Source organism: Pongo abelii, chromosome 9, assembly GCF_028885655.2.
Source record: "Pongo abelii isolate AG06213 chromosome 9, NHGRI_mPonAbe1-v2.0_pri, whole genome shotgun sequence".
NCBI lineage: Eukaryota > Metazoa > Chordata > Mammalia > Primates > Hominidae > Pongo > Pongo abelii.
This window is the reverse complement of record NC_071994.2, coordinates 64,939,325-64,965,696: the sequence shown is the minus strand read 5'-3', so window position 1 is coordinate 64,965,696 and position 26,372 is coordinate 64,939,325. Positions and strand designations below refer to the sequence as shown.

The following is a 26,372-nucleotide window of genomic DNA, read 5'->3' as shown; positions in this document are numbered from 1 at the left end:
GTAGGATTTCATTGTATGGATGCACCAACATTTGTTTATCCATTTACCAGTTGATAGACACGAGATGGGGTTTAGTTTTTGAACGCGAATAAAGCTTCTATGAACATTAATGTACAGGTCTCTGTGTAGAGACATGTTTTCATTTGCCTTAGCCAAGTTCCTAGCTATGGGGTGGTTTGGTCATTTGGTAAGTGCATGTTGAATTTTATTTTTAAACTTGTCAAATTGTTTTCCAAATTGACATGCCACACAACCATGCACAAGAGTTTCAGTTACTGTACATCCATGCTAACACTTGACATTGTCAGACTCAAATTCTAGCCATCCTAATGCCTATAGTAGTATCTTATTGCAATTTTAATTTGCATTTCCCTAGTGACTAATGATGTTGAGCTTCTTTGAATGTACGAATTTTTTATTTGTATATTTTTTGGTAAAGTAGCTTTCAAATCTTTTGCCCATTTTTAAATTGTGTTGTTTCTTAGTATTGAGTTTTAAGAGTTCTGCATATAAATAAATCCTTTATCAGATATATGTTTGCAACATTCTGTCCTAGTCAGTGGATTGTTGTTTCATTTTCATTACAGTATCTTTCAAAGAGCAGAACTTTTTAATACGATGAAGTCAAATTTATTGATTTTTTTCTTTTATAATTTGAGTTATAGTTAAGATATCTTTGCTAAACTCGAAGTCACTAAGAATTCCTCATATGTTTTCTCCCAAAAGTTTTATAGTTTCCAGATTTTCAGCTTCAACCTATAATCTGATTCTAGATAATTTTTCTTACATTGCAATGAATGCAAGATTCTAGTTAATTTTTTATAGTGAATATAAGTCATGGGTTTTGTTGTTGTTGTTGTTTTCCCCGAGGTATCTAATTGCTTCAGTACCACTTGTTTGAAAGACTATTCTTTCCCCATTGAGTTACTTTGACACCTTTATATATAATCAATTGACCATATATGTGTAGGTCTATCTCTGTACTCTCTAATCTGTTCCATTGATCTATACAATCATCTTTACACTAAAAGCACACTTTCTTGATTATTGCAGCTTTAGAGTAAGCCTTTCTTTTTCTTGTCTTGTCTTTGAAACAGAGCCTCACTCTGTTGCCCAAGCTGGAGTGCAGTGGCTTAATCATAGCTCACTACAGCCTCCAACTCCTGGGCTCAAGTGATCCTTCTGCCTCAGCCTCCTGAGTAGCTGGGACTGCAGGCACACACCAGCATGCCCAGCTAATTAAAAAACAATTTTATTTTTTTTTATAGTAGAGACAAGGTCTCACTATGTTGTCCAGGCTAGTCTTGAACTCTTGAGCTCAAGTGATCCTCCTGCCTTGGCTTCCCAAAGTGCTGGGATTATAGGTGTGAGCCACCATGCCCAGCTAGAATAAGTCTCAAAAACAGGTAGGGAAAGTCTTACAACTTCGTTTTTCTTAAAAATTAATATGGCTGTTCTAGGTCTTTTGTGTTTTCATATAAATTTTAGAATTAACTTATCAGTTTCTACCAAAGAAGCCTACTGGAATTTTGCTTGTAATCTATAGATCAATTTGGGATAAACTGACACCTGTTTGGTCTTTCAATCCATGAAAATGGCATATCTCTCAATTTATTTAAGTTTCTTTCACTTTAATTTAGAATGGTTTTTTTAGTTTTCAGTGTGTGGATTTTTCACACATATTAAATTTATCTTTTAAGTATTTCATGTTTTTGTTGCCATTGTAAATAAAATTGCTTTCTTAATTTTGCTTTTAAATTGTTCATTATTAATATGTAGAAGCAAATTAACTTTATATTGACCTTACTAAACTCACTTATTATTGTAATAGCTTTTAAATAGAATTTTAACAAGATAATCATGTCATCTGCCAATAAAGACAGCCTGACATCTTCCTTTCCAGTTTGTATACCTTTTTTTCCATTCTCTTGCCTTATTGCACTGCCTAGGACCTCCTATACAGTGCTGAATAGAAAAGATGATAGTGTACACCATTGTCTTTTTCCCAATATGAGAGAGATTGTATTTCACCATTGAGTATAATGTTTGCTGCAGATTTCTTTTGTCAGTCCTTTATTAGATCAATAAAATTTCCTTCTATTCCTAGCTTGCTATGAGTTTTAATCATGAGTAATGATAAATGTAAGCAAATGCTTTTTCTGCATCTGTTGGATAATCATATGCTTTTGTTACTTTAGTCAATATGTGCTAAATGACAATTTTATATGTAACTTTTTTGTATTTTTTACTTGATAAATCATTGTTTTATATGTGTTTGGGATACATGTGATATTTTGATGCATATATGTAATGTGTCATGATCAAATCAGAGTAATTGAAATATCAATTACTTCAAACATTTATCTCTTCTCTGTCTTAGGAAACAAACAATTCTTCCTTCTAGCTATTTTGAAATTTACTATAAATCATTGTTAACTATAATTTTCCTATTGTACTATCAAATATTATAACATTTCTTCTACTAATTGTATTTTGTACCCATTACCCAACTTCCCTTTAGCCTTTCCTGCCTGCTTCCGCTTCCCTGGTAACCACCATTCTACTCTCTATCTCCATGAGATCCACTTTTTCATTTTTAGCTCCTGTATAAGTGATAACATGTGATATTTGTCTTTCTGTGCCTGGTTTATTTCACTTAGCATAATGACCTTCAGTTTCATCCATGTTGATGCAAATGACAAGATTTTATTTTTTATGGCTGAATAATATTCCATTGTATGTATGTGTGTGTGTATATATATATATATATATGTACACCACATTTTCTTTATTCATTCATCCATTTATGGACATTTAGGTTGATGCTGTATCTTGGCTATTCTGCTGCAATAAACGTGGGAATGTAGATGTCTCTTCAATATACTGATTTCCTTTCTTTGCATTATATACTCAGCAGTAGGCCTGCTAGATCATATGGTAGTTCTGTTTTTAGTTTTTTGAGAAACCGCCATACTGTTTTTCATGATGGTTTTACTACTTTATATTCTCACCAACAGTGTATAAGTAAATGTTCCCCTTTCTCCATATCCTTGCCAGCATTTTTGATTTTTTGGTCTTTTTGATAATAGCCATTCTAACTGGGGTGAGATGATATCTCATTGTGGTTTGGATTTTCATTTCCCTGATAATTAGTGATGTTGAGTATTTTTTCACACACTTGTTGGCCACTTGTGTGTCTTCTTTTAATAAATATCTATTCAGGTCTTTTGCCCATTTTTTATTTGAATTATTTGGTTTTTTGTACTGAGTTGTTTGAGTTTCTTATATATTCCGGTTATTAATCCCTTTTCAGATGGATAGTCTGCAAACATTCTCTCTCATTCTTTAGGTTGTCTCTTCATTTTGTTAATTGTTTCCTTTGCTGTACATAGGCTCTTTTGCTTGATATAATCTCAATTGCCTATTTTTGCTTTTGTTAGCTGTGCTTTTGAGGTCTTTCCCAGAAAAATCTTTGCCCAGACCAATGTCCTGTAGCACTTCTCCAGTGTTTTTGTCTAGTAGCTTCATAGTTTCAGGCCTTAAATTCAAGTCTTTAATTCACTTTGAGTTTATCTTTGTGTATGGTGAACAATGGAATCGAGTTTCATTCTTCTGCACATGAATATTGAGTTTTCCCAGCACTATTTATTTAAGAAACTATCCATTCCCCAATGTATGTTCTTGGCACCTTTGTTAAAATGAGTTGACTGTAAGTGTGTGGACTTACTTCTGGGTTCTCTATTCTGTTCCATTGGTCTATGTATCTGTTTTTATGCCAGTATTATGCTTTTGGTTACTATAGCTTTGTAATATAATTTGAAATCAAGGAATATGATGCCTCTAGGTTTGTTCTTTTTGCTCAGGAATACTTTAGCTATTTGGGGTCTTTTGTGGTTCTGTACAAATTTTAGGATTTTTTTTTTCTATTTCTGTGAAGAATGTCATTGGTATTTTGATAGGGGTTCCATTGAATCTGTAGATGGCTTTGGGTAGTATAGACATTTTAACAATGTTCTTCCATTTCATGAGGATGAGACTTCTTTCCATGTTTTGGGTGTCCTCTTCAATTTCTTTCATCATTGTTTTATAGTTTTTCTTGTAGAGATCTTTCACTTCTTTGGTTAAATTTATTCCTAGGTTTTTTTTTGTTTGTAGCTATTATAAATGGGATTGCTTTCTTGATTTCTTTTTCAGAAAAGAATCTTGATTTGATTGCTCTTAGTGTATAGAAATGCTACTAATTTTTGTATATTGATTTTGTGTCCTGCAAATTTACTAAGTTTATCAGTTCTGAAAGGGTTTTTGTGTGGAGTCTTTCAGTTTTTCTGAATACAAAATCATATCATCTGCAAATAAGCATTATTTGACTCCTTTTCCAGTTTGGATACCACTTATTTCTTTCTCTTGCCTAACTGCTCTGGCTAGGACTATTTAGATATTTGAATGTTAAATCATTACTGTGTTCTTGAAATAAACCCAGCTTGGTCATAATGTACTACCTTTTTATGTATCACTGTATTGAATTTACTAATTATTTTTCAGAGTTTCACACCTGTGTTTATAAATGATGTTGGCCTAAAATTTTTCTTTCTTTTTTTTTGGTTGGTGTTGTTGGTTTTTATTTTATTTTATTTTATTTTATTTTATTTTATTTTATGTATTTATTTTATTTTATTTTATATTTTATTTTATTTTATATTTTATTTTATTTTATATTTTATTTTACTTTTATTTTATTATTTTAATTTAATTTAATTTTATTTTATATTTTATTTTATTTTATTTTATTTTATTTTAGACAGAGTCTTGCTCTGTTGCCCAGGCTGGAGTGCAGTGGCGCGATCTTGACTCACAGCAACCTCTGCCTCTGGGGTTCAAGAGATTCTCCTGCCTTAGCCTCCAGAGTAGCTGGTGCATGCCACCACACCAGCTAATTTTTGTATTTTTCTTAGAGACAGCATTTCAGTGTGTTAGCCAGGCTGGTCTCAAACTTCTGACTGCCTTGGCCTGATCCACCTGCCTCGGCCTCCCAAGGTGCTGGGATTACAGGTGTGAGGCACCATGCCTGGCCAAATTTTTCTTTATATTTTTATTAAGCTTATGCTAGTCTCATAACACAACTTGTGAGTGTCCTTTTTCTGTTCTCTGGAAGAGCTTTTTGTTTTAATATTGTGACATTTTTATTAAACATTGGGAAACAAATGAAGTCATATAACCTAGAACTGTTTTTGTGGAACGTTTTTTAATTATAAATTTAGTCCCTTTAATAGAGAACTAATCACATTTTCTATTTCTTCTTGTGTTTGTTTTGGCAAATTGTGTTTTGCAATGAATTTATTCAACCTAAATTTTTAAATTTATTATTATATAATAGTTTGTATAAAAACAAATTTTTAAAATTATTATTACATAATAGTTTATATAATAACTTCCTTTAATAATACTCTATAGGACTTCTCATCCCTAATATTGGTAATTTTTGCTTTCTGCCCATTTTTTGCTTTATCATTCTTAATTTTGTATTTTTAGAGTCAAATTTTCACTTTGTTGATTTTCAATTTTATTTCTGCTTTATTTTTATTGTCTTTCATAATCTGTTCTTATCTTGATTATTTGCTTCCTTTTACATTCTTTAGGTTCAATTGTGGTTCTTTTTCTAGCTTCTTGAAATGCATCTTAGAACAACATTTCTCAACTTTTTTTTTTTTTTGCATGATGTGTGCTTTATGTAAGGCTCTAAATTTCTCTCTAATTACTGCTTTAACTGCATCCCAGTCATTCTGTTATGACGCACTTTTATCATCAGTCAGGTTAAATTTATTTATATTTTTTCTTTGATCCACAGGGTGTTTAGAAAAATGTTACTTAATTTTGTCAAGTCCAAGAGAAAACTTCCCCCTCACCCTCTGAAAGGTTGCTGAAAATCACCAACAAAAGGCAGTTTAACAGGAGAAAAGGCATACAAATTTATTTGATCATAGTTTTTTGTGACATGGGAGTCTTCAGAATTCAGATCCAAAGATAGACGGAAACTGTTCATTTTTATGCTTAGGTTCAACAAAATATGGATTGTCATGAAGAAATATAATTGGACAAAAAGAGTAAAATCTTATGCTAATAGACTGGGGAAACCCAGCAAGGCCTGTCTCTTCAGATCTTTCTTGGCCTCTCTGTACAGCATTCCTTTATTTTGGGTATGGGGCAGGATCTTCCCTGGAATAGGAGTCTTAAGATCTAGAGTCGGCCGGGCGCTGTGGCTCACGCCTGTAATCCCAGCATTTTGGGAGGCCGAGGCGGGTGGATCACAAGGTCAGGAGTTCGAGACCATCCTGGCTAACACGGTGAAACCCCGTCTCTACTAAAAAAATACAAAAAATTAGCCAGGCGTCGTGGCGGGCGCCTGTAGTCCCAGCTATTCGGGAGGCTGAGGCAGGAGAATGACGTGAACCCGGGAGGCGGAGCTTGCAGTGAGCCGAGATAGCGCCACTGCACTCCAACCTGGGCGACAGAGCAAGACTCCGTCTCAAAAAAAAAAAAAAAAAAAAAAGATCTAGAGTCAAACAAGGCAAGTCAGATCATTTCTTTATGGCCAGTTTTTACACAGAAAGGTGGGTGGAAAGTTAGAGTAATATTTTTAGATTTTATATCTGGCTTTGAGGGAAAGGGGTTCTGGTTGTTATGACCTGCCTTGAGGAAGAGGGAGTCTAGTTTCTATGAATAACCGCAGGGGGAGAATGAGAGTCCAGGAGGGCAGGAGAAGGTCAGAGAAAGCTGCTTCTGAGACCCTACAATTGCTACATGATTGTATTGATTTCTAGCTTAATTCCACTGTTACCCAAAGACATACTGTGTGGGACTTAAGTCCTTTGAGATTTGTTGATACTTGCTTTATAGCTTGACATATCATCAATTTAATAAATGTTTCTTATGTACTTCAAATAATATATATGTGTGTATAAGTACATAGATATTAATATATATTCTCTAGTTATTGGATGTGATAGTCTATGTTTGCTTATCAATTAGGTCAAATTTATTAATAGTGTTTAGTCATATCTTCTATAGCCTTGCTGATTTTTTTTAATTTTGTCTGGTTTTTCTGTCACTTGCTAAGAGAGCTTTGTTTAAAATATCTAACAATGGTAGAGGGGTTTGACTATTTCTCTTTCTAGTTCAGTAAGTTTTTGCTTTATATAGTTTGAGGCTATGCTGTTAGGTATGTACACATTTCTGATTGTTATAGTATACTTTTGAATTGATGCTTTGATAATCATTAAATGTCCGTTATTTTTGTTATATTTCTGGCCTTAATGTCTTGGTCTGATTTTTTTTTTTTTTTTTTTGGATAGCTATACAAACTTTCTTTTGGTTTGTTTTTCACATGATATCCCATTTTCCTTCTTTTTACTTTAATGTTACTGTATTATTATATTTAAAGTGTCTGTCTTATAAGCAACCTATAGTTTGGGTTTTTGAAAATCCAATTTGATGGTCTCTTATTTTGAATATTTAGTCTACTTACAGTTAACATAATTACTGATATATTTGGGTTTAAATCTATCAGTTTACTGTTTGTTTTTCATTTGTCTCATCTGACTTGTTCATTTTTTCTCTTTTCTTGCTTTATTTTTAATTAATCCGGAATTTAAAAATTCAATTTCTTCTCTTTTACTTATTATTTATGTAATACATAGTATGTAGTGCCTGTAATTATGTATAGTTTGTTCATTATTATTTTGGCAGTTACCCAAGAGACTATAATGTTAATTGATAACTAAAATGAATCTATATTAAATTAATTCTCTTATCTCCTTCTGGATAACCTAAGACTTCAGAAAACTTTAAACTCCATTTATCTTCTTTCAACTTTTGTGTGATTGCTGTCATATATTTTAATTCACTACATATTTTAAACCCATAGATATTATAATTATGGTTTGAAACAGTCCTGAATGTGCATGGATTCATGCACATTTTCTATTTTAGTGGTTCTTCATCTTTTTCTGCATCACGATACTTTCATCTTAGATTGGTTTTCTTCTGCCTGGAGAACTCTCTGTGGCATTCCTTTTAGTGTGAGTCTGCCGAGGATAATTCTGCCAGGTTTTGTTTGAAAACATTTCACTTTTGCCTTTGTTTATAAAGGATATTTCTTTAGAATAGAGACTGCAAGTTGACAGTAGGCATTGTCTTTCATCATTTAATGATATCATGCCATTGTTCATAGCTTCCATTGTTTCTCTTCGAAGTCAATTGTCAGTCTTATTTTTACTTCTTTGAAATCAATTCATATTTGTTAGCTTCTTACAGTATGCTTAAATCATTGATTTTAAACCTTTCTTCTGTTCTAATATAAACAAAGTAAAGCCATACATTTCACTCTGGGCACTGCTTTAGCTGAATCCTACAAATTCTAATATGTTGTGTTTTCATTCAGTTCAAATTGTTTTTAATTTTCTTTGTAGTCTGGGTGACAGAGTGAGACTCTCTCAAAAATACATTGTTTTAATTTTCTTTGTGATTTCTTTTTTTGACCTATGGGTTATTTAGAAGTGTGTTATTTAATTCTCAAATATTTTGTGGATATTCCAGAGTATCTTTCAGTTATTAATTTCTAATTTCTACTTTAATTATCTTGTGGTCAGAGAACATGGTTTTTATTATTTCAATCTCCTTAGAACTTTATCAAGATTGTTTTAAAGCCAAGGATATCGTCTAACTTAGGAAATGTTTCCTGTGTGCTTTCAAATAATCTGTTGCTTTTTGTTGAAGTGTTCCATGATGTGAAATAGGTCAAGTTGTTTAATAGTGTGTACAAGTTGCATACTCTTACTTTTGTGTACTTATTCTATCAATTTCCAAGAGAAAAGAGTTAATACCCCTTAGCTGTAATTTTTGAATTGTCTATTTTTCTTTTCAGTTTGGTCAATTTTTGCTTCATGTATTTTGGAGCTCTGTAATTAATTAATATTTAATTAATCAAGCCTGTCTGTATTTTGTTTTTTTAATTTAATTAAGTGCACACATATTTAAAAGTGTTTCATTTTCTTGATAGGTTTACCTTTTATTATGGAATGTCCCTCTTTATCTTTGTTAATATTCCTGGTCCACAAATTACTTTGATACAGCTGCATGATCTTTCTTACTGATTCAAGTTATCACACTCTAGCTTTTCTAAATTTTTACTTTTAATTTCTCTTTATATTTAAAATGAATTTATTATAGACAACATATAGCAGGTTCTTGCTTTTTTAAAATCCAGTCTGACAATATCTTCTTTTTAATTGCAATGCTTTGACTGTATATATTTAGTGAAAATGTTGACAGTAATTGTTTCAATACATTAACATGAGATATCTTTTGATTTCTTTGTGTCTTCTTCAATTTCTTTTATTAATGTTTTATGATTTTCAATGTATAGGTCTTTCCCTCCTTGGTTAAATTTGTTCCTAGGTGGCTTTTTTTTTGAAGTTATTATAAATGAGATTTTTTTCATTCTTTTTCAGATAGTTTGTTGTTCATGTATAGAAATGCTCCTAATTTTCTTATGTTAATTTTGTATACTGCAACTTTACTGGTTTATTATAATAGTTTTTTTTTTTGCTGGAGTTCTTGACCACATTTATAATAGCTATTTCAAAATTCTCATCTGCTAATTCCCTCATATCTGTCATTTCTGGGTCTGCTTTTATTGACAAATTTTTCTCTTGATTATCAGACTTGTCCTGCTTTTTTACATCTCTAGTAATTGTTCACCAGCTGCCAGACTTTGAATGTTACATTGTAGCATGTCTATATTTTGTTTCTTTAATTAAGGAATTAAATAGGCAGTAAAGAATATTTGGCAGGCAGTAAAGAATATTTGGCAGGCAGTAGTGGGGTAACTTGCAGATCACTTGTTTTCCTTTGAAGGCTTGCTTTTAAGCTTTGTTCAGGTGAATCTATAATAACCTTTACTCTAGGGCTAATTCATTCCCCATGATTTTTCTGTGGTCTCTATCAATGCCTCAAATTTTTGTTCTACCCTGGCTAGGTAGAACTTGAACATCTCTCAGTCCTGAAGAAGCTTTCAAGATTGTTTAGGCAACAACTTCCCAGCAGCTATTTGCCCAACCTCATAGAGTTTCTCTTTATGCATCTATAGTTTACTATAAGCAATAGACTCAAGGGGATTTCTATGCTTAGGTGTGAATTTCTTCTTTTCATAGCTCCCTCTTCTCCAATACTCTGCCCCACGTATTCCAGCTGTCTCAGCCTGCCCAAACTCTCATCTGTCTTTTCAACTCAATGAATCTGTTATGCTTTATTTAGTTTCTTCTTACCTGTACTGTGATCTGGAAAGACCCTCTAGGCAGAAAGTTACTGTGATTGTAGGACTTTCCTCATTTGCTTCTGTTCTTGCCTTTATCACAGTTCTGCACTGCCTGTTGTCCAGTGCCTGAAAATAGATGCTTTATGTATTTTGTCTTAATTTTCAGTGCTTTGTGTTGGGAGATGAATTCCAGAATCAGTCATTCTAACACAGCCAAAGTGGAACAATGCTGCAAAGCCTTTAAGATTTTACAAATGAAAAGTGTACTAGGCCAGGTACAGTGGCTCACACCTGTAATCCTGGCACTTTGGGAGGCCAAGGCAAGTGGATTACCTGAGATCAGGAGTCGAAACCAGCCTGGCCAACATGGCGAAACCCCATCTCTATTAAAAATACAAAAATTAGCAGGGCATGTTGGTGGGTGCCTGTAATCCCAGCTACTCAGGAGGCTGAGGCATGAAAATCACTTGAACCTGGGAGGCAGAGGTTGTGGTGAGCCCAGATCATGCCAATATACTCCAGCCTGAGTGACAGAGCAAGACTCTGTCTCAAAAAAAAAAAAAAAAAAACTACTAGAATGGTTGGTTCTGTGATGGAGAGGGTAACAAGAAAAAGACTCAGTGGCAACTATATAACTTCTTTCTTGCCAGAAGTGTAAGAAATGCCTTATCTTTGGAAGCATTTTCTCCTCAATTTTGAAAGAAATTTCAATGGAAATATTTATTTTTTGAAAGTTAGAAGAAGTTTCAACTTTAGGTTTATATTTCTTCCATAAACAAAGGCTAACTAGGCAGTTTTCTAATGTTGCAGTATTGTTATTTTAGATCAGTGATGATGATCACATGGTTCCTGCTGCTCTTGCTGCTACCAACGATAAGAACATTTACTTAGGCACTGCTAATATACCGGCATTGTGCTAGGCACTTTACACTGATTATCTTCACCCTTCCACAACAATTCTGCAAGTTAGAAATCATGATCCTGAGAAACTCAAGGAGGTAAAATTATTTCCTCAAGGTCATATGCTAAGAAGTGAACACTCAGTGACTGAATTACTCAGTGGTCATTTAGTGGCTAGAAGTGGGAAACAATCTCAGCTCATCAATAATAATGCTTCCTCCCATTATTATACTGCTCTCTGATTCTATCTTTACCTGAGCTTTCCATCTGGCAAATTAAACCAGAAAACAGGGATGTTTTGCATTATTTTGCTTTGAATAACAACATATGTAAATGTGCTCCTGGAGGCTAAAGCACCCTTATTTTGTCAAACTTGGCCTCTCTCACTAGAGTGAATAGTTGAAAATTTTAAGGAGGAAAAGGCAGGCTGGAGAGAATGTTAGTTGACTTGGAGGTGCTTCTCCTTTCCCCCGACCCAACACCTATTTCTATTCAGACATAAGCAGCCACAGCAAAATAAAGATTAGTAGATTTCCTATCGTGGAGTCCTAGCTGGTCCTGATATTCAGTAATCAGAGTGGGTTAATCCAGCTATTACTCATTAACTCTGCATCATGTTGATGTGTAGGGGCAGATGTTCTTGCTGAGAAGAATAAAAGCCTCCTGTGGCACCTGGAAGACCTTATCACACATGGTCCCCAGCCAGATCACAGAGCAATTCTAGTTAACGTGGGCACTTTGCTGCCTCTAACCATCTACCTCTTGTTCAGAGATTGGCATATCTCCTCGACTTCGGCTCTCCCTTGGGCCCTGTATTGTTGAGCCATCCCTATCTTAAATTGCTTTCCTGGCATTTGAGTCACCACTTCGATGATGTGATAATATCTGCAAGTTGGGAAAATAAAAATGGCATTTGTTTAGCCGTAATTAATGAAATATTTATGTTGCATGAGACTATGTGATAAAACCTTAGGCTTAGAGTCCTTTTGCTTCTGATTACATTTGGGATTTTTTTTTCTATGACCAGACATTCTGACGCCAGCTATTTTACACTGAGCAGATGTCATGTAGTAAAAATGGGTGCCAGATGCTGTGAGCCGCAGAAGGGCGATTTGTTTAAGAGCTGGCTCCAACTTTTTTGCATTCAATTACTCTGCAGAACGAACCTTACACAAGCATTTAGGTAACTCAACTAACTTCAGACATGCATTTTAATAATAGATTTCATCTCTGAATGCATTCTGAGCAATACACCATATAAATGGTGTTTAAGGAATTAATTGATTTCTGCATAATACCTTGGTTTTTTCTTCTTTTTTTTTTTTTAATGTGAAAAGAGAGCTGCAAAGCTCTTGGCAGGGACCCAGAAATGTAATTAACGTGGAGGGCCAAATTTTCAGTTGCCCTTAGGTACTGTTGCCTCATGCTCACGGCAGGTGCAGTGAGGGGAGGGCAGGGAGGAAGGGAATGAGAGTAAGGGGGGAAGAGGAGGCAGCAGCTTTGGTTCATAAAGCAGGAAATGAAGCTAGCAGTTCATTGAGTTTTTCTGTTCCCATTTCAGACTCCAAGAACTTTCCCCTCAGAGCACAGGTAACAGAGACTTCCTCTTCTGCCTCTTCAACCTCCTCCTCCTCTGCAGATGAAGAATTTGACCCCCAGCTTTCCTTGCAGTTAAAGGTAACAACATTTGACCAGCCAAAGAGGGCCTTGGCTGGTGGGGGCTGCTTACCATCCAGATTTCAGAACCAATGTGGGCTCCAGCTGCAGTGGTTTCCTTAGGAGGATCATGTTTCATTGCATCTGACAGGGTGCTCTCTTTACCTTGAACACCCAAAGAATTATCTTCTTTAAAAAAAACTTGTAGAAGTTTGCCTTTCTCAGATGCAAATTGGGGAGAAAAAAAAAAGACATATTTACGTGAAACCATTTGGTGACGGCAGCTCTTAAAGTGGGTTTAATATGTGGTCCAACAAGCAAACCATCGAAAACATTACAACAAGCAGATGCATATTTCCCTGGGGGAAGCACAGCTTCATTTAAGAAGCACTAGAGGCAGATTGCATGGAAAATGTTATGTTTATTCTAATCAGAAATATGAAATGAACCATGCAGTTGCATCTAGACATGGGTACTCCAAAGATCTCTGCTGTGGAAGGGACAAGCCCCGTGCCAGCTGGGGAGACGGTAGACTTCTTTTCTCAATGAACATTAATGTTTTTGGAGAACTCTTTAAACAACTCTCATATCCATAGATTAAAAAACACAAATATTGTATATGTTTATAAATGTGTCTATATGTCACATACACAGAGACAGATGTCCCATAACCAAAGCCCACCATTGTTTTCTTTATCCACTGAAGCTGGAACATTTTCACTGAGACAGTAGAGTACTTGGTGGGGTGGGGGGTGGCAGGGGTTACTTAATGGTTGGACCTAAAATGCTTCCCGGGTAGAAAGAGAAGCAGTTCACTGCTCTGGTAGTGTTTATTTTTTGGAGTAGTGAGGATCTGGGGAGGGAGGAGGAGAACCAAATTTATTTACTTACACTCAACTTTTCCATATCTGGCATTAGGAGATTTGACATCATCTCAAGTCACTGTGGGGTTCCAACTTCCCATGGCCCAGCTTGGAGCAAGGCAGGAGGAGTCTGGGAGGTGTGGCGTGGGGAGGGGAGGAGAGAGGAAGGGAGAGGGAGGGAGAAAAGAGAGAGACAGAGAGTTGAGGGAGAAAGATGTATGAATTTCTCATTTCTAACAATGGTGTCCCTGATTAATTCAGTATTCCACACAAATGAATTCTGTGTGTGTTGTGTTGATTTCTGCGGTTTTCTTACTGCCCCTCTCATCCTCTTGAATGACCCTGAGTTAATTCTATGTTCAAATTAGGTAGAGATCCCAGCATCAGCCATCTTGACACTCATGGAGAATAAAAGAATAGAATGGCCCAAACATATTGAAATAGCAAGACAGTGGTATCTAGGACCAGTCTCACAAACAGCTCCTTGTTCTCCTGCTGGCCCAGAACAGAGCCCGCCATGACGTCAGCTTGCCGGGTGGTAAAGCATGCCCGCTTCACCTGGCTTCTGACCTGGCCCACTCTTACACGAAGGGAAGCTGGCAAGAAGATTTCTTTTTTCCAAGCTCTCGAGGGCTCACACTGAAGGAATGAGAGGAGATTTTCATCCTCTGGTTTCTTTGTCTCTTCTGTCCCATGCAGGTGTGTCCCCAGCCAGGTGGCACGGAGCCCATAACAGCTCAAATGAACCTTTGCACAGGAAACTGGAGGCAGGATGTGTCCTCTCGGCCTCTTCCCTTTGCTTCACCCTTGCTCTCCACTGCCTCTCCTCCCACACCACCACCCAGATCTAAGAGACTAAGGCAGGAAGAGACGCAGCAGCTTGTCTTTGATTCTGCCAAGTTTCTGCATCTTTTCTTCCATAGCCCTTAGCGTCTTTCCCTCTCTGCATCATCACCATCAGTGAGGATATAAGAACTGTGCCTTGTGTATGTAAGGCTGTGTGTTTATTAATGAAGCATCCTTCTTTTCTGTATCAGCAACTTTTTAATAAAAGGCAATAAATGACTTTCTTTCCTCCTCTGGGTTCTGTTTTGCTGACTCTTGATAAAGAGTCAGAGTTTGATAGCTTTGCTTCTGGGAAGCACTAAGACCACATGTTGCTGTTGAGGCAATTCCCCCCACCTTTTGCCTGGGAATTGCATTCAGTGGTCTTCATTTAGGGGGAACATTGGCATTTCTTTTCCATAGTCCCACTTTAGAGTAGGTCCTTGTTGTGTCTAAATGGTATTTGGCACAAGGAAAGGCAGTACAGACCAAATGAAATGTGGATACTAGATTCAGGCTACCTGTGCCTAACTCCTGGCTCTGCCTAGTAATAATTGCATCATCTTGTATAAGTTAATTTCCTCTCTGAGTTTTTATTTCCTTACTTATAAAGTAAGTGCAATTTGAGGAATAAATGGGATGATACATGTGAAATAATTAGTATAGTATCTGGCATATAGCATTTGGTAAATGAGAGGATTTATTACATAGGTTAGTATAATGCAAGCTCAAGGGGCACTTGTTAATAAATGAACTGACTCCATATAGACTAAGTTAGACAATCTCTGGATGACAGTTACCATTGATCCCCACCACCTCTTCCCTGGAGCCTTTCCAGAAAGATCCTAGCTGCCCCATGAAGAATCCCCCATGCAAAAGGTCTGGAATCCCCATTCAGAGTGATTGACAGTCAATCTGGTAGTCATCTCATGGAAACAGAGATGATATGATATGGAATAAGTTGAGTTCTGAGAGTAAAATTTTCTTCCAAGGATGAAGAAGATCTTTAGGATTTCAGGTCCTAAGGAGAATTCCAGAAAAATAGCCTGTAGGCACCAAGCTAGCTACAACAATTTTTAAATTTCATATTTATTTATTCCAGCATTAAAAAGAAATATCTAGCATGCTCTAATCCTCATCCTAGTATACAGAAAGTTGACGTGTATGCTCAGAGAAGGCAGAGTAAAAATAGCCCAATTTGAACATTTATTTTGTAGATACAGAATGTCTGTGTGTGTATGTGTGTGTATGTATAATATATACTCCTACACACAAAAATCATAATAGATTTTAGTAAAAAGTGATAATCATGCTAATTTAAAATTATAATTTAATTATAATAATATAGGAATGCTATAAAAATTATGCTATTAGTATTTACTGAGTGTTCATCCCATGTCTCTTTCAGGTATTCTACAAAAGGCTTAGCCTTATTATTTCATTTAGTCCTTAGTGTATCCCTACAAAGTAGGCACTAAATTCTTCTCATTACTCTAAAGAGAGCACTGAAGCTCAGAATGTTGTGTGATATTCTGAAGCTCACACAGCTCAGCTGGGATTGGATGCCAGCTTTGCCTGTCTTGTGGGCCCAGTGCTCAACCATTAGTCTCTGCTATTTCTCCCATTTTTAAGTGTCTCCTGAACTTTCCAGTATGTGGAATTAACCACACCATCACTTCTTTTTTCTCTTGTGTCTAAAACCTGGAAGTGATACTATCAAGATCTAGACTTCTACTTTATATGCATCAATTTAAATTTTTTTCAACAAGCCCAGGTACACACACAACCCAGTGACAGTAATGCTATAATTGTATAAACAAAGTGAGGTTGGGAAGAGAAGCAATCTCATGCTTCCCTCAAGCCAAAAAACACTTTCATTGGAATGATACATTTCTCCATTTCCAGGTTTAATTAGTCACTGTAGACTCAACCTAAGCACTATTTAAAGTTGTTAACTGGTTTTCATGTAGTGAGAGAGAGAGAGCATGTGTGTGTACGTCTGTCTACTTGCCTGCCTGTCTCTTTCTCTCCCAGGCCCCTCATCCCTGGGCCATATCGTAGCACCCCTGTAAAGTATAATTCTTGTACCATTCCTTCTCTCAGCTGAACCCAGACAGTATTCTATTATAGCAGTTCCCAGCTACAGACCTACACATACACTCCCTCCCAATACACACATAGCAGCTTCCCAATCCAGAACCTACTAGCGACATGTGGCTACTTAAATTTACATTTAAATTCATTAAAATTGAATAAAATTTAAAATTCAATTTCTAATCCACACTGACTTCAAGTGTCCACTAGCCACATGGGGCTAGTGGCTTCCGTACGTTAGACAGCACAGCTATAGGTTATTTCTATCATTGCAGAGAGTTCTACCAGATGTCATTATTTTAGAAGGTAAGCAGTGGCTAGGAATCATTAGTTGGAGAGGGCAGAAGCCTGTAATGATATTTTGTAAATTTCAACCCCATTTTTCTCCGACATAATTTTTTTCTCTATTGGTTTTCATAGGAGAAGAAGACACTTAGAAGAAGAAAGAAGCTAGAAAAAGCAATGAAGCAGTTGGTTAAGCAAGAAGAATTGAAAAGACTCTATAAGGCTCAGGTCAGTAAATAAACTGGAGATGAGTGAGTGGGCCTGGGTCCAGGATCCTGGGACTCTGGATGGGAAAGAGGTTTGGGAGTCTGCATTGTATTAGGGAAAGCAGGCTGGAGAAAGGTCAGTCTTGTTCTCTGAGGGACCAGATTTGTGGCCATTTTAAAGAGGCTCTGGCTTAGTCTCAGTAGGACTCTGGGTCCTGGAGAGCCCCCGTGTTAATCCGGCCTATTCTCAGCTACCCCTCCGTCTGCAGACATGTGAGGCTGGAACAAGAGCCAACGCATAGCCTTGGGAGTCATCCCTGACTGCCACATAGCAGTGACCTTAGTTTTGTCTTCTGTGAGGACGCAAACCTCCCACCAACTCCCTGACAGTGTCTTTACTAAACTGACAGCTATTAAGGGCTTTCTCTACTTCAAGATTAGTTGAAATCATAAGTATCCAGCATTCCAATACAGATTTCCTTGCTTGACTGCTTACTTCAAACACTTCTGCCCAAGTTGCTCAGCCACAACTCCATCACAGACAGGCAAAATGAAGCAGAAATTCAAGGCATCCTCCATCTCTCCGAGGAACCCAAGCCTAGTCTTGAACAAGAGTTGGGTTTTAGGATACACGGACTTAGAATGACCACTCATGTTAATCCAGTATACCCTCACATCCCTTTCTCCATTTATTCCCTGTATCTGGCTAATAATCCTACACACTATTTCTGACCAAAGTGATGTCATTCAATCCACCCTCCTTTACCCTACCTCTTTCACCTAGTGAATGGGGAAAAGTCACTTCTGTCTACTTGCAACCTCTAAAACAGATTTCCTTGAAACACTGCAACTTTTCCTTCCAAGAACAAGACAAGTCTTATGATATTGATTGGCAAACTAGGCAATGCCTCTTCCTTGTATTTTCATCCCAGACGGTTGTGATGAGAGACGAATTACAATGGCCTTTTGAGTCCTGCTGGCACCCATAGCAGCCCTTTTTAATCTCTGAGACTTTCATCCTTAGTTGTTTTTTTATTTTTGAGACAGAGTCTTGCTGTGTCACCCAGGCTGGAGTGCAGCGGTGTGATCTCAGTTCACTGCATCTTCCACCTCCTAGGTTCAAGAGATTCTCTTGCCTCATCCTCCTGAGTAGCTGGGATTACAGAAGCCCGCCACCAAGTCCAGCTAATTTTTGTATTTTTAGTAGAAACGGGTTTTCACCATGTTGGCTAGGCTGGTCTCGAACTCCTGAGCTCAAGTGATCCTGCCACCTCAGCTTCCCAAAATACTGAGATTCCTGGTGTGAGCCACCATGCCCAGCCTCATCCTTAGTGTCTAAAGAATGACCACTGTATTCGTCTGCTTGGGCTGCCATAACAAAGTACCATGGACCGGATGGCTTAAACAACAGAAACTTATTTTCCTCATGTTCTGGAGCCGAGAAGTCCAAGTTCAAGGTGCCAGCGGGTTTGGCACCTGGTGAGGCCTCTCTTCCTGGCTTGTAGACAGCTGCCTTCTTCATGTGTCCTCACATGGTCTTTCTGTGAGTTCACGTGAGCAGAGAAAAATATCTCTGGTGTCTTTTCCTCTTATAAGGACATCAGCCGCATTGGATTAGGGCCCCAGCCCTGTGACTTCATTTCACCTGGATTACCTCCTTAAAGGCCCTATCTCCAAATATAGTCACATTGGGGGTTAGGGCTTTAACATATACATTTGGGGTGGGACACAATTTAGTCTCTAAGAACCAGATAGCTGTTACTGCACAGTGATCAGTAATAAAGCCATTTAGGTGCTTCTTTTCTTTAGCAATTCTACAGCATGCCAGCAAGAGATGGATTTATAAAGATATAATTGTCTTTAAGGGAGAGACAGGAAGAGGGCATGAAATTACAAATAGTTTTAAGTAGACTTTCCATCTATTTCAGATTTTATGTTGGACTTAAGCACTCATAGCTGGGACAAGAAGAGCCTGGTGGCTGTGCAGGCCCCACCCCTCCCTGCTTGGGTCCCTTTCCAGGATTGGAGGGGCCTCGGCTGCTGTGCTTGTGATTCCAGGGGAGATTTAGAAAGACGTGGGGTTAAGGAAGAAGGAGAGTGAGACAGAGTAAAGTAAAACAGAGGAGGAACACAGGCATTCTGTCTGCCCAAACAACTGACTGTTCCTTGAATATACCTGTTCTGCCAGGTGCAAAGTCTGTTCTGCCAAGGGTTGTGCCTTTTGACAGCATGGTATTTGAAAGCAGAGAAAATGGATGGGGATGAACAAAATTTATATAGGAGTGGCTTTTCCCTAACTCCTTTCTAATATACACAAGAGATTAATAGTTAGTAAGGAAAATAAATATGTAAATGCAAACAAAGTCATGACCCCAGACCTTAACAGGTGTCTATAATGAACCTAAGGAGAGTATGATGTCATCCCCTAACAAGTTAAACATCTTGTGTCTCACCTTAATAACCTGCTAGTAACAAAGCCACAGTACACTTCCACAGTGAAAGAACGCTGGGCATCTGCCCATGGCGCAATGAAAGAACAGGTACAATTTGCAGCTAAGGACAGGAGCAGGACAATCTAAAACAGGAGCACAAAACCCCGGGAGCTGGCCCAGTTCTCTTGCTCCAGACTGACTCCTTGGGAGGTATAGGCTGGTTCTTCTTGGGGAAAATAGATTATGCAAGTACTTTGTTTGCCCCTGGACCCCCTACCCTACTCTGAACAGTGGCTGCAGCTCCAATCATTATGCCACGGCCATAGTCAGAGGCTGTGGGCTCCAAGGAGTCCAGGAGCCATGATGACTGCTCACCTCACCCAACAGCCTCTGTCTTGGAGGACATCTGTGATTGGCCTTGTCTAAAGGGACTGTTTTAATGTCTACTTAAGGGCCAATTGAACACACATACAAATTCCTTGCTTTATGTTGCATGCTAAGGAAGGGAAACATCAGGGTATAGTTGTCTGGGAATTCAGAGGTCCTTGCCTAGTTATTCAAGGCAGGACCATCACAAGTGAAAGGGCCTCTTTCTCCTGGAAAGTAAGTGGCAGAATCGGCCCCTCTTGGGACTCTATGTGGAAAGTCCTTGTGTGACATCTGATCCTGGTGTTGCAGGCCATCCAGAGGCAGCTGGAGGAGGTGGAGGAGCGGCAGAGGGCTTCTGAGATCCAGGGTGTGAGGCTGGAGAAGGCGTTGCGAGGAGAAGCAGGTACGGCATCCCAGCAGATCCGGAGCAATGGGCATGGTCTGAGAATAGTGCTAGCCTAACTATCTGAGGAAAACAGACCTTGTCACCTGCTGGGGATCTGTCAGCATGGCCATATGGTGCTAAATCCACAGCTGCCGCACACTTTAAACATCAAACTATTGCTTCTCGGCCTTTTGGCCAAGATCAAATGTAAAAATCAAACTAGTGGCCCACTTTGAAATTCCCAGGAGCATTGGTCAGCCCGTGGGCCTTGTAACTGGGCTTCTGTTCAGCCCCACCTCTCCACTGGCTAACACGAATGTTCTTTGCAATTCAGGGATTAAGATAAATTCGGGACAAATATATGGGTATTGAAGCAGTGTTGGTAGTAATTCAAAACTCAGAGTTGAGAGTCAATGTCCTGGTTTTTCCTTTACTACCTGTATGACCTTGGGCCAGTCACATTATAAACCTTTATACTTTTTCATTTTCTCATCTAAAATGGGGATAATAGTGGTTTTCTCCTTTATAGAACTGATATAAGGATTAAAGGAGAAATTATATTTGATGCTTAAGTTAACACATTGCCTGGCCCAAGGTAAAGCAACAAGTGGTAACTATTCCAGTAATAGCTTCAGATTCTTAGATTCAAACAGAACTCATCTGGTGAAGACCTACTATGCATTAAACATTAAAACACTGGGTCTGTAACAATGAGTATGATGCAGTTTCTACCTTGAGAAGTTTATAGTCCATTGAGAGACACACATAGGTAAAGAGGTAATCCACAATACAGTATGACAAATGCTGTGATAGGAACAAGAATTAGGGTACAACGTGAACAGAACCAAGAGGTTCCTAACTGATCTTGGAGCAAGGGAAGCCATCAAGCAAGGCTTCTGGGAAGGGGTGATCTATAAGATGAGAACCAGAGGAAGAACAAGAGTTAACCAGTAAAGAGGAGATTGTTCTGGCAGAGGGAACAGCATCTGCAAAGTTCAAATGTGGAAAGACACGAAATGTCTTCACAAATGAGCTAGTGAAGGGTTTTCAGGTAAGGAGTGGCTTAAAGAAACCTACATTTTCGGAAATCTTCCAGTAGGGGTGTGGCTCATGAATTGGGGGGCACTAAGAGTTTGTTGGGGGTATTGTCTCTTTAGTTTTATAATATGATGTCTTCAGCCTTCAGCATTTGAGATATAAAAGGTGAAAAACTGAGCACTGAAATAATGTTCAGTAATATAAACAACAGGTTACTTGTTACTTAACAAGTGAAACATTAGGATTTCAATTCTTTAAAAGTCCAGTTACATGAGAGCGATGACACTAGCAGGTGCAGACCCAGATTTCCTGAGGCCTGGAGTTCATGCAAAGTCATGCATGTAAAATTGTGAGGGCTGCTTCCAGAACCTTGCAAGGACCCATCCAAGTAAGGGGTCCTGAGGTTTCAGTTTCATTAACCACATGGTTAATTTAGCACTAGATTTTAGGAAAATGCTAGAGTCAGACTTTACCTCTTCTGTGCTTCAGTCTTCTTGTTGGTAAATTGGGAGTGCTAATAATACTTGTTACTTGTATTTGTGGTGAGGAGTAGCTAAAATAATTTATGTAATATCCATAGCCAGTGCTTGGCATGAAGCAGATGATTAATCAATACCTGTTTGTTTTTTTTACTAAAATGCACTGGATTTCCTTGCAAAGATGACCCAAATTTGCTTATTAGAAATAGGCTTATTACAAATATAAAGAGTTTCTTGCTGCCTGGACTGAGAGTCACTGTCTGTCTCTACAGCTGCTGTGGGACTTTTGGTAGAATGAACTGCCCTTGTTTGGTGCTTGGTCATATTCCCAGTCCAGAAGGCTCTGGTCCTTGTCTTTGACAATCTGCTGATCTCAGTGAGAGAATTAGAAAGGAAAAGGAAAAACCAGAAAAGCCAGGGTATGCTTCAGTTTGCCGCCAGCAACACAGGCCAAGAGGTGGCATGGTGGGAAGTGGGGAGCTGTGGGCGCCAATAAGCCCTGTGTTCAAATTCTGTTCCACTCCACTTAGGCTGAATAGTCCTGAGAAAATCACTTAACCTCTCTGGCCCTAGATTTTTTATCTGAAAAATGAAGATAATAATCCCCATATTATCAGGTCATTTTGAGAATTAGGAGTGTTGATAGGCAAAGTCTCTACCGGAGTATTGCCTACGTTGTAGGCATTTAGTAAACACTACTCATATCATTTTACAAAATATTACTAAGTATCCACACACATCTTCTTTTAAAGAATTTGTCTAATTTTTACTGCTTGAAATTTAAATGATAGAAACCAAAATTGTAAAGCATCTTCTGAAAATCTTCCTCATCCTCAAATATGAAAAAAAAAAGAAAAGAAAAGAAAAGAGAGCTATTTTGAGTTATAGCAAAAGAAATCTGGCCAGCTTGTGATGTTTCAGAGGTGTGCCAAGCCAGCCAGAAGATGGATTCCATTCATTCCCTTTATATCCTTGGTAATTTAATTCCGCTGTTAAGTTTATGAGCCTTTTTCCCTTGATTGTCCTTGTGTGGGTGACAGATGCAGATCAACAAGGGGCTGGAGACTAAAAGAGTCAAGTCCAGAAAGTGGCCTCAAAAGCAACCAAATGGAAGTTTTGCAGACCAGCCACCAAAATTAATATACTCTAACTTGTAATAACATTTGTGCAATAATAATATTCTTTGGCGGTTTAATATTCTATTCAGTCCCTTTAAGAGATTGCCCTCTTGCTTAATGAATGACCAATGCTTATTAGGTTAAGTTGTATTTGAGCTGGCCTGTGCTGCTCCAGTTCAAGTGATTTAATGGGAATTATTTAATAGGTATTATTAGGATAATTAGAAAATGATCACAGTTAGGCAATAATATTGAGCTATAAAGGTTGTGAATAACCAAATTTAGAGACAGACCTGAAAACATGAGTAGTCTGCGACAGTTATGCAAGGCTCCTCTGATAATTATGTAGGCAGCCTGAAAGGGGCTTTTGTTCTGGGAGTTATTCATTAGGCGGGCATTGAATTAGAGGAACATGCGGGGGTGCGGGATGGAGGGCAATGATGGCTGATGAGTAAAATGAGGCTTTGATGAGCTCCTCATTGTCGTGACAACAATTCCTGCTTTCTTTTTTTCCAGCAGTCAGAAATAAGCTCTCCCGCCCCCGGGAAGGGTTTTTCCCTATTTTGTCAAGGAAAGGGAAACAAAGGAAAACAAAAATCTAATAATCCACCCCAGATGACAAATCATTATGTTTTGCAGGACGTGGAGAGAGAGAGAGAGAGAGAGAGAGAGAGAGAGAGAGAGAGAGAGAGTGAGTGAGAGTGTGTGTGTGTGTGTGTGTGTGTGTGTGTGTGTGTGTGATGTCTTTGACAGAGGGAAGAGAGTCCCCTCTTGGTCCTAGCTGCCCAGGTGAAGGACCAGGATATGCAGTAACCTCATTCCTGGGGGCCCTACCACCTTCTGGAAAGAGGCCAAGCCCAGCTCTGCAGCCACTTAGATTCTTCTTGGTTGAGGCACTGTTTGTTACCTACTGGCTTGTTGCTTGTCAATGTGATGATCAGTGTTACATACTAGGGGCATGGAATACCCCAATCAAGCAAGAGACCACCGTTCAAATTTAAATGGTCTGGATAACACAATCTGGGCTTTCTTTCAATACCTGGAATCTAATGAAAACTGAGTAACTTCGAAAGAGAAAGGATTTCTCCCCAGGGGAGGTCGATGAGAATAATTATTCCCTTATATCTTTACCAGCTTTGGGGAAGATTTACCAGCTAGTTGTCTGCATGGAGCTTCTTGCCTTTTTTGGAGCCAGATGGTTTCTTCTTCCCGGAGATTGAGGGGTTTACCAAGAAAAATTAGGATGCACGAAGTGCCAGCAGGTGGCAGCAGGAGCACACATTATGTGAGAAATGCTGGCGAAAGCCTCCCCAGGACCAGGGAAGTAGCTGGGCTTACACTCCATGATTTTCACTGCTGCTGAGGACCCGAGGAATAAAAATTCCTGGATAATGTACAGTGAGGTGTCCTGGACAGAGCACAGGCATTAGAGTCAGACACTCCTGAGTTTGAATCCCAATGTAGTCCTTATACAATTATTTACTTTTCTGCCAAATTTTCTCATCTGTAAAATTGAATGAATAATACCAACCTCACAGGGGTGGTATGAAGAAAAGATTAAGTGAAATAATGTTAGTAAAGCACCAAAAAAAGGGCCTGCGATAAAATAGGTATTCAAAAATATTCCTTCTCTTTTCTTTTATATCCCTATTATTATAAAACACAGCTGGATGGTCAATGACTTCTCAAATGGTATTTATTTGTTTGTTCATCCATTCACATTCATTTGTAAGTATACTCCTTGCAAGAGATTTAAGCTGGTTTCTATAAATATTTGTAATACATGAATTTTGCATGCCTGGTCCAAACAAGGATCTCAATGAGGACTCATTGTTATCGCTCCCACACCCCCGCCACCACCGCCCCCAAAAAACAGTAATGCAGTAAAAGCTGTTCAACAAAGATAGCAGACTATGGGTTTTGAGGCATGCCTCTCTGACACTCTGCCACAATTTGGGAATCGGTTTTAGGAAATAGATATTCTTTAGGTTTCCTTCCATAACTATTTGTTCTCAAAAGGTACTGGAAGGCAGTGAGTTAAAGGTTGTACCCTTTCATCCATCGTTAGACATGGCTGGTTGCTGTGCATTCATAAGTCAGCAGAGCAGGGGAAGGGTTGAGATCTTCTGTGATTCTAAAGGAGTCTCTCTAAATACAGGTAGCCATGAACACAGAAACACAGATAATATTATTTTGTCACATAATATAATGGGATCTTGTCAGAAAAGGACACCAACCTTATAGATAACGGTCAGGAGTAATAAGACTTCAAAGTGGATGATTAAGCATGCAAGGAACTTGGGTTGTTTGCCACAACTATGTAGGTGCAAAAAGTAAACAACAAAATTCAGTACCTCAGAGCAAGAGAGTTTATTATTCACAGCATAGCAAACAGCAGGAACATCAGCACGGTAGCCCCAGTTGCCCTGTCCCCAAGTCCCATGGTGTGACATGATGAGCCCAGATGGCACCTGTGCATGCAGTGAGTTGTCCCATAGCTAGGGAGCCCCAGGAAAAGGACTCAGCAGCTTTTATAGCAAGCAGTAAATGAGCCATTTCCCCTTTCCCAGGAAGCAAGTAGTTGTGCAGTAGTCACACAGTAGTATCCTGACCCACTTCTCGGAATTCTCTACCTGACTAGTTAGAGGAATGGCTCAGGTTCAGAGGATGGTAGGGCCTTGCAGTTTGGCTCACTCAACAAAGATGTACAGGGCCACTCCTAGTCTATGGAAGACTGGCTCACTCAACAAATACCGACAGTCCACTTGCTATATATTCACCTCTGTTTCCAGCTTCACTGGCCACTCTGTAGGAAGTCCATGGCATCATTGCAAGCCAAATATTGAACAAACTTATTAATGAGAGACTAAAGCTGGCCCTCGCAAGTTGTTTTTTAAAAATAAGACAGAAGACAGAAATAAAGAAGAAATGGAAACAGCAGATGCAACCACTGATACAGCAAAGATTCAAAAAGATAAAAGAATATAACGAACATTTAATCCCATTAATTTTTAAATCTGGCAATCTAAGGGTGATTTTACAACTACCATATTGAAAAATTAAAGAGGAAAATCTTATGGTCTTTTCAATAGAAGAAGGAAAGTCATTTGACACAATTTAACATCCATTTGCTAAAAACTTTTAGCAAAAAAAAAGCAATAGAACAGAATAGAACTTTCTTAATTGAAACATATTTTCCCAAACCATGCAGCAAACATCACTGTTAAATAGAAGCATTTCTTTAAAAATCAGTAATAAAATAATGTTGCCTACTCTTAAGTCTTCTATTTAACTTTGTGCAGGAGATCCCAACCAGTGTGGTAAGACAAGGCAGAGAAAGGCAAGAGGTTTGGAAAGAAAGAAAAAAAAATTGTTGTTTCCAGATGCTAGGATTGTCTATATAAAAAAAA

At 38.1% G+C, this 26,372-nt stretch overlaps 1 protein-coding gene across 19 annotated transcripts in view; it reads left to right on the top strand.

The window, feature by feature from the left end:
- The window catches only part of MICAL2 (microtubule associated monooxygenase, calponin and LIM domain containing 2), a 261,462-nt gene that overhangs the window by 212,302 nt on the left and 22,788 nt on the right, over positions 1-26,372 (top strand). For all 19 annotated transcript variants that reach the window (XM_054524644.2, XM_054524638.2, XM_054524637.2 and 16 more), the window contains 3 exons: positions 12,774-12,889; positions 17,071-17,163; positions 20,252-20,345. In XM_054524644.2, the coding sequence (XP_054380619.1) occupies positions 12,774-12,889; positions 17,071-17,163; positions 20,252-20,345 (303 nt within the window). The remainder of the gene's footprint in view (positions 1-12,773; positions 12,890-17,070; positions 17,164-20,251; positions 20,346-26,372) is intronic.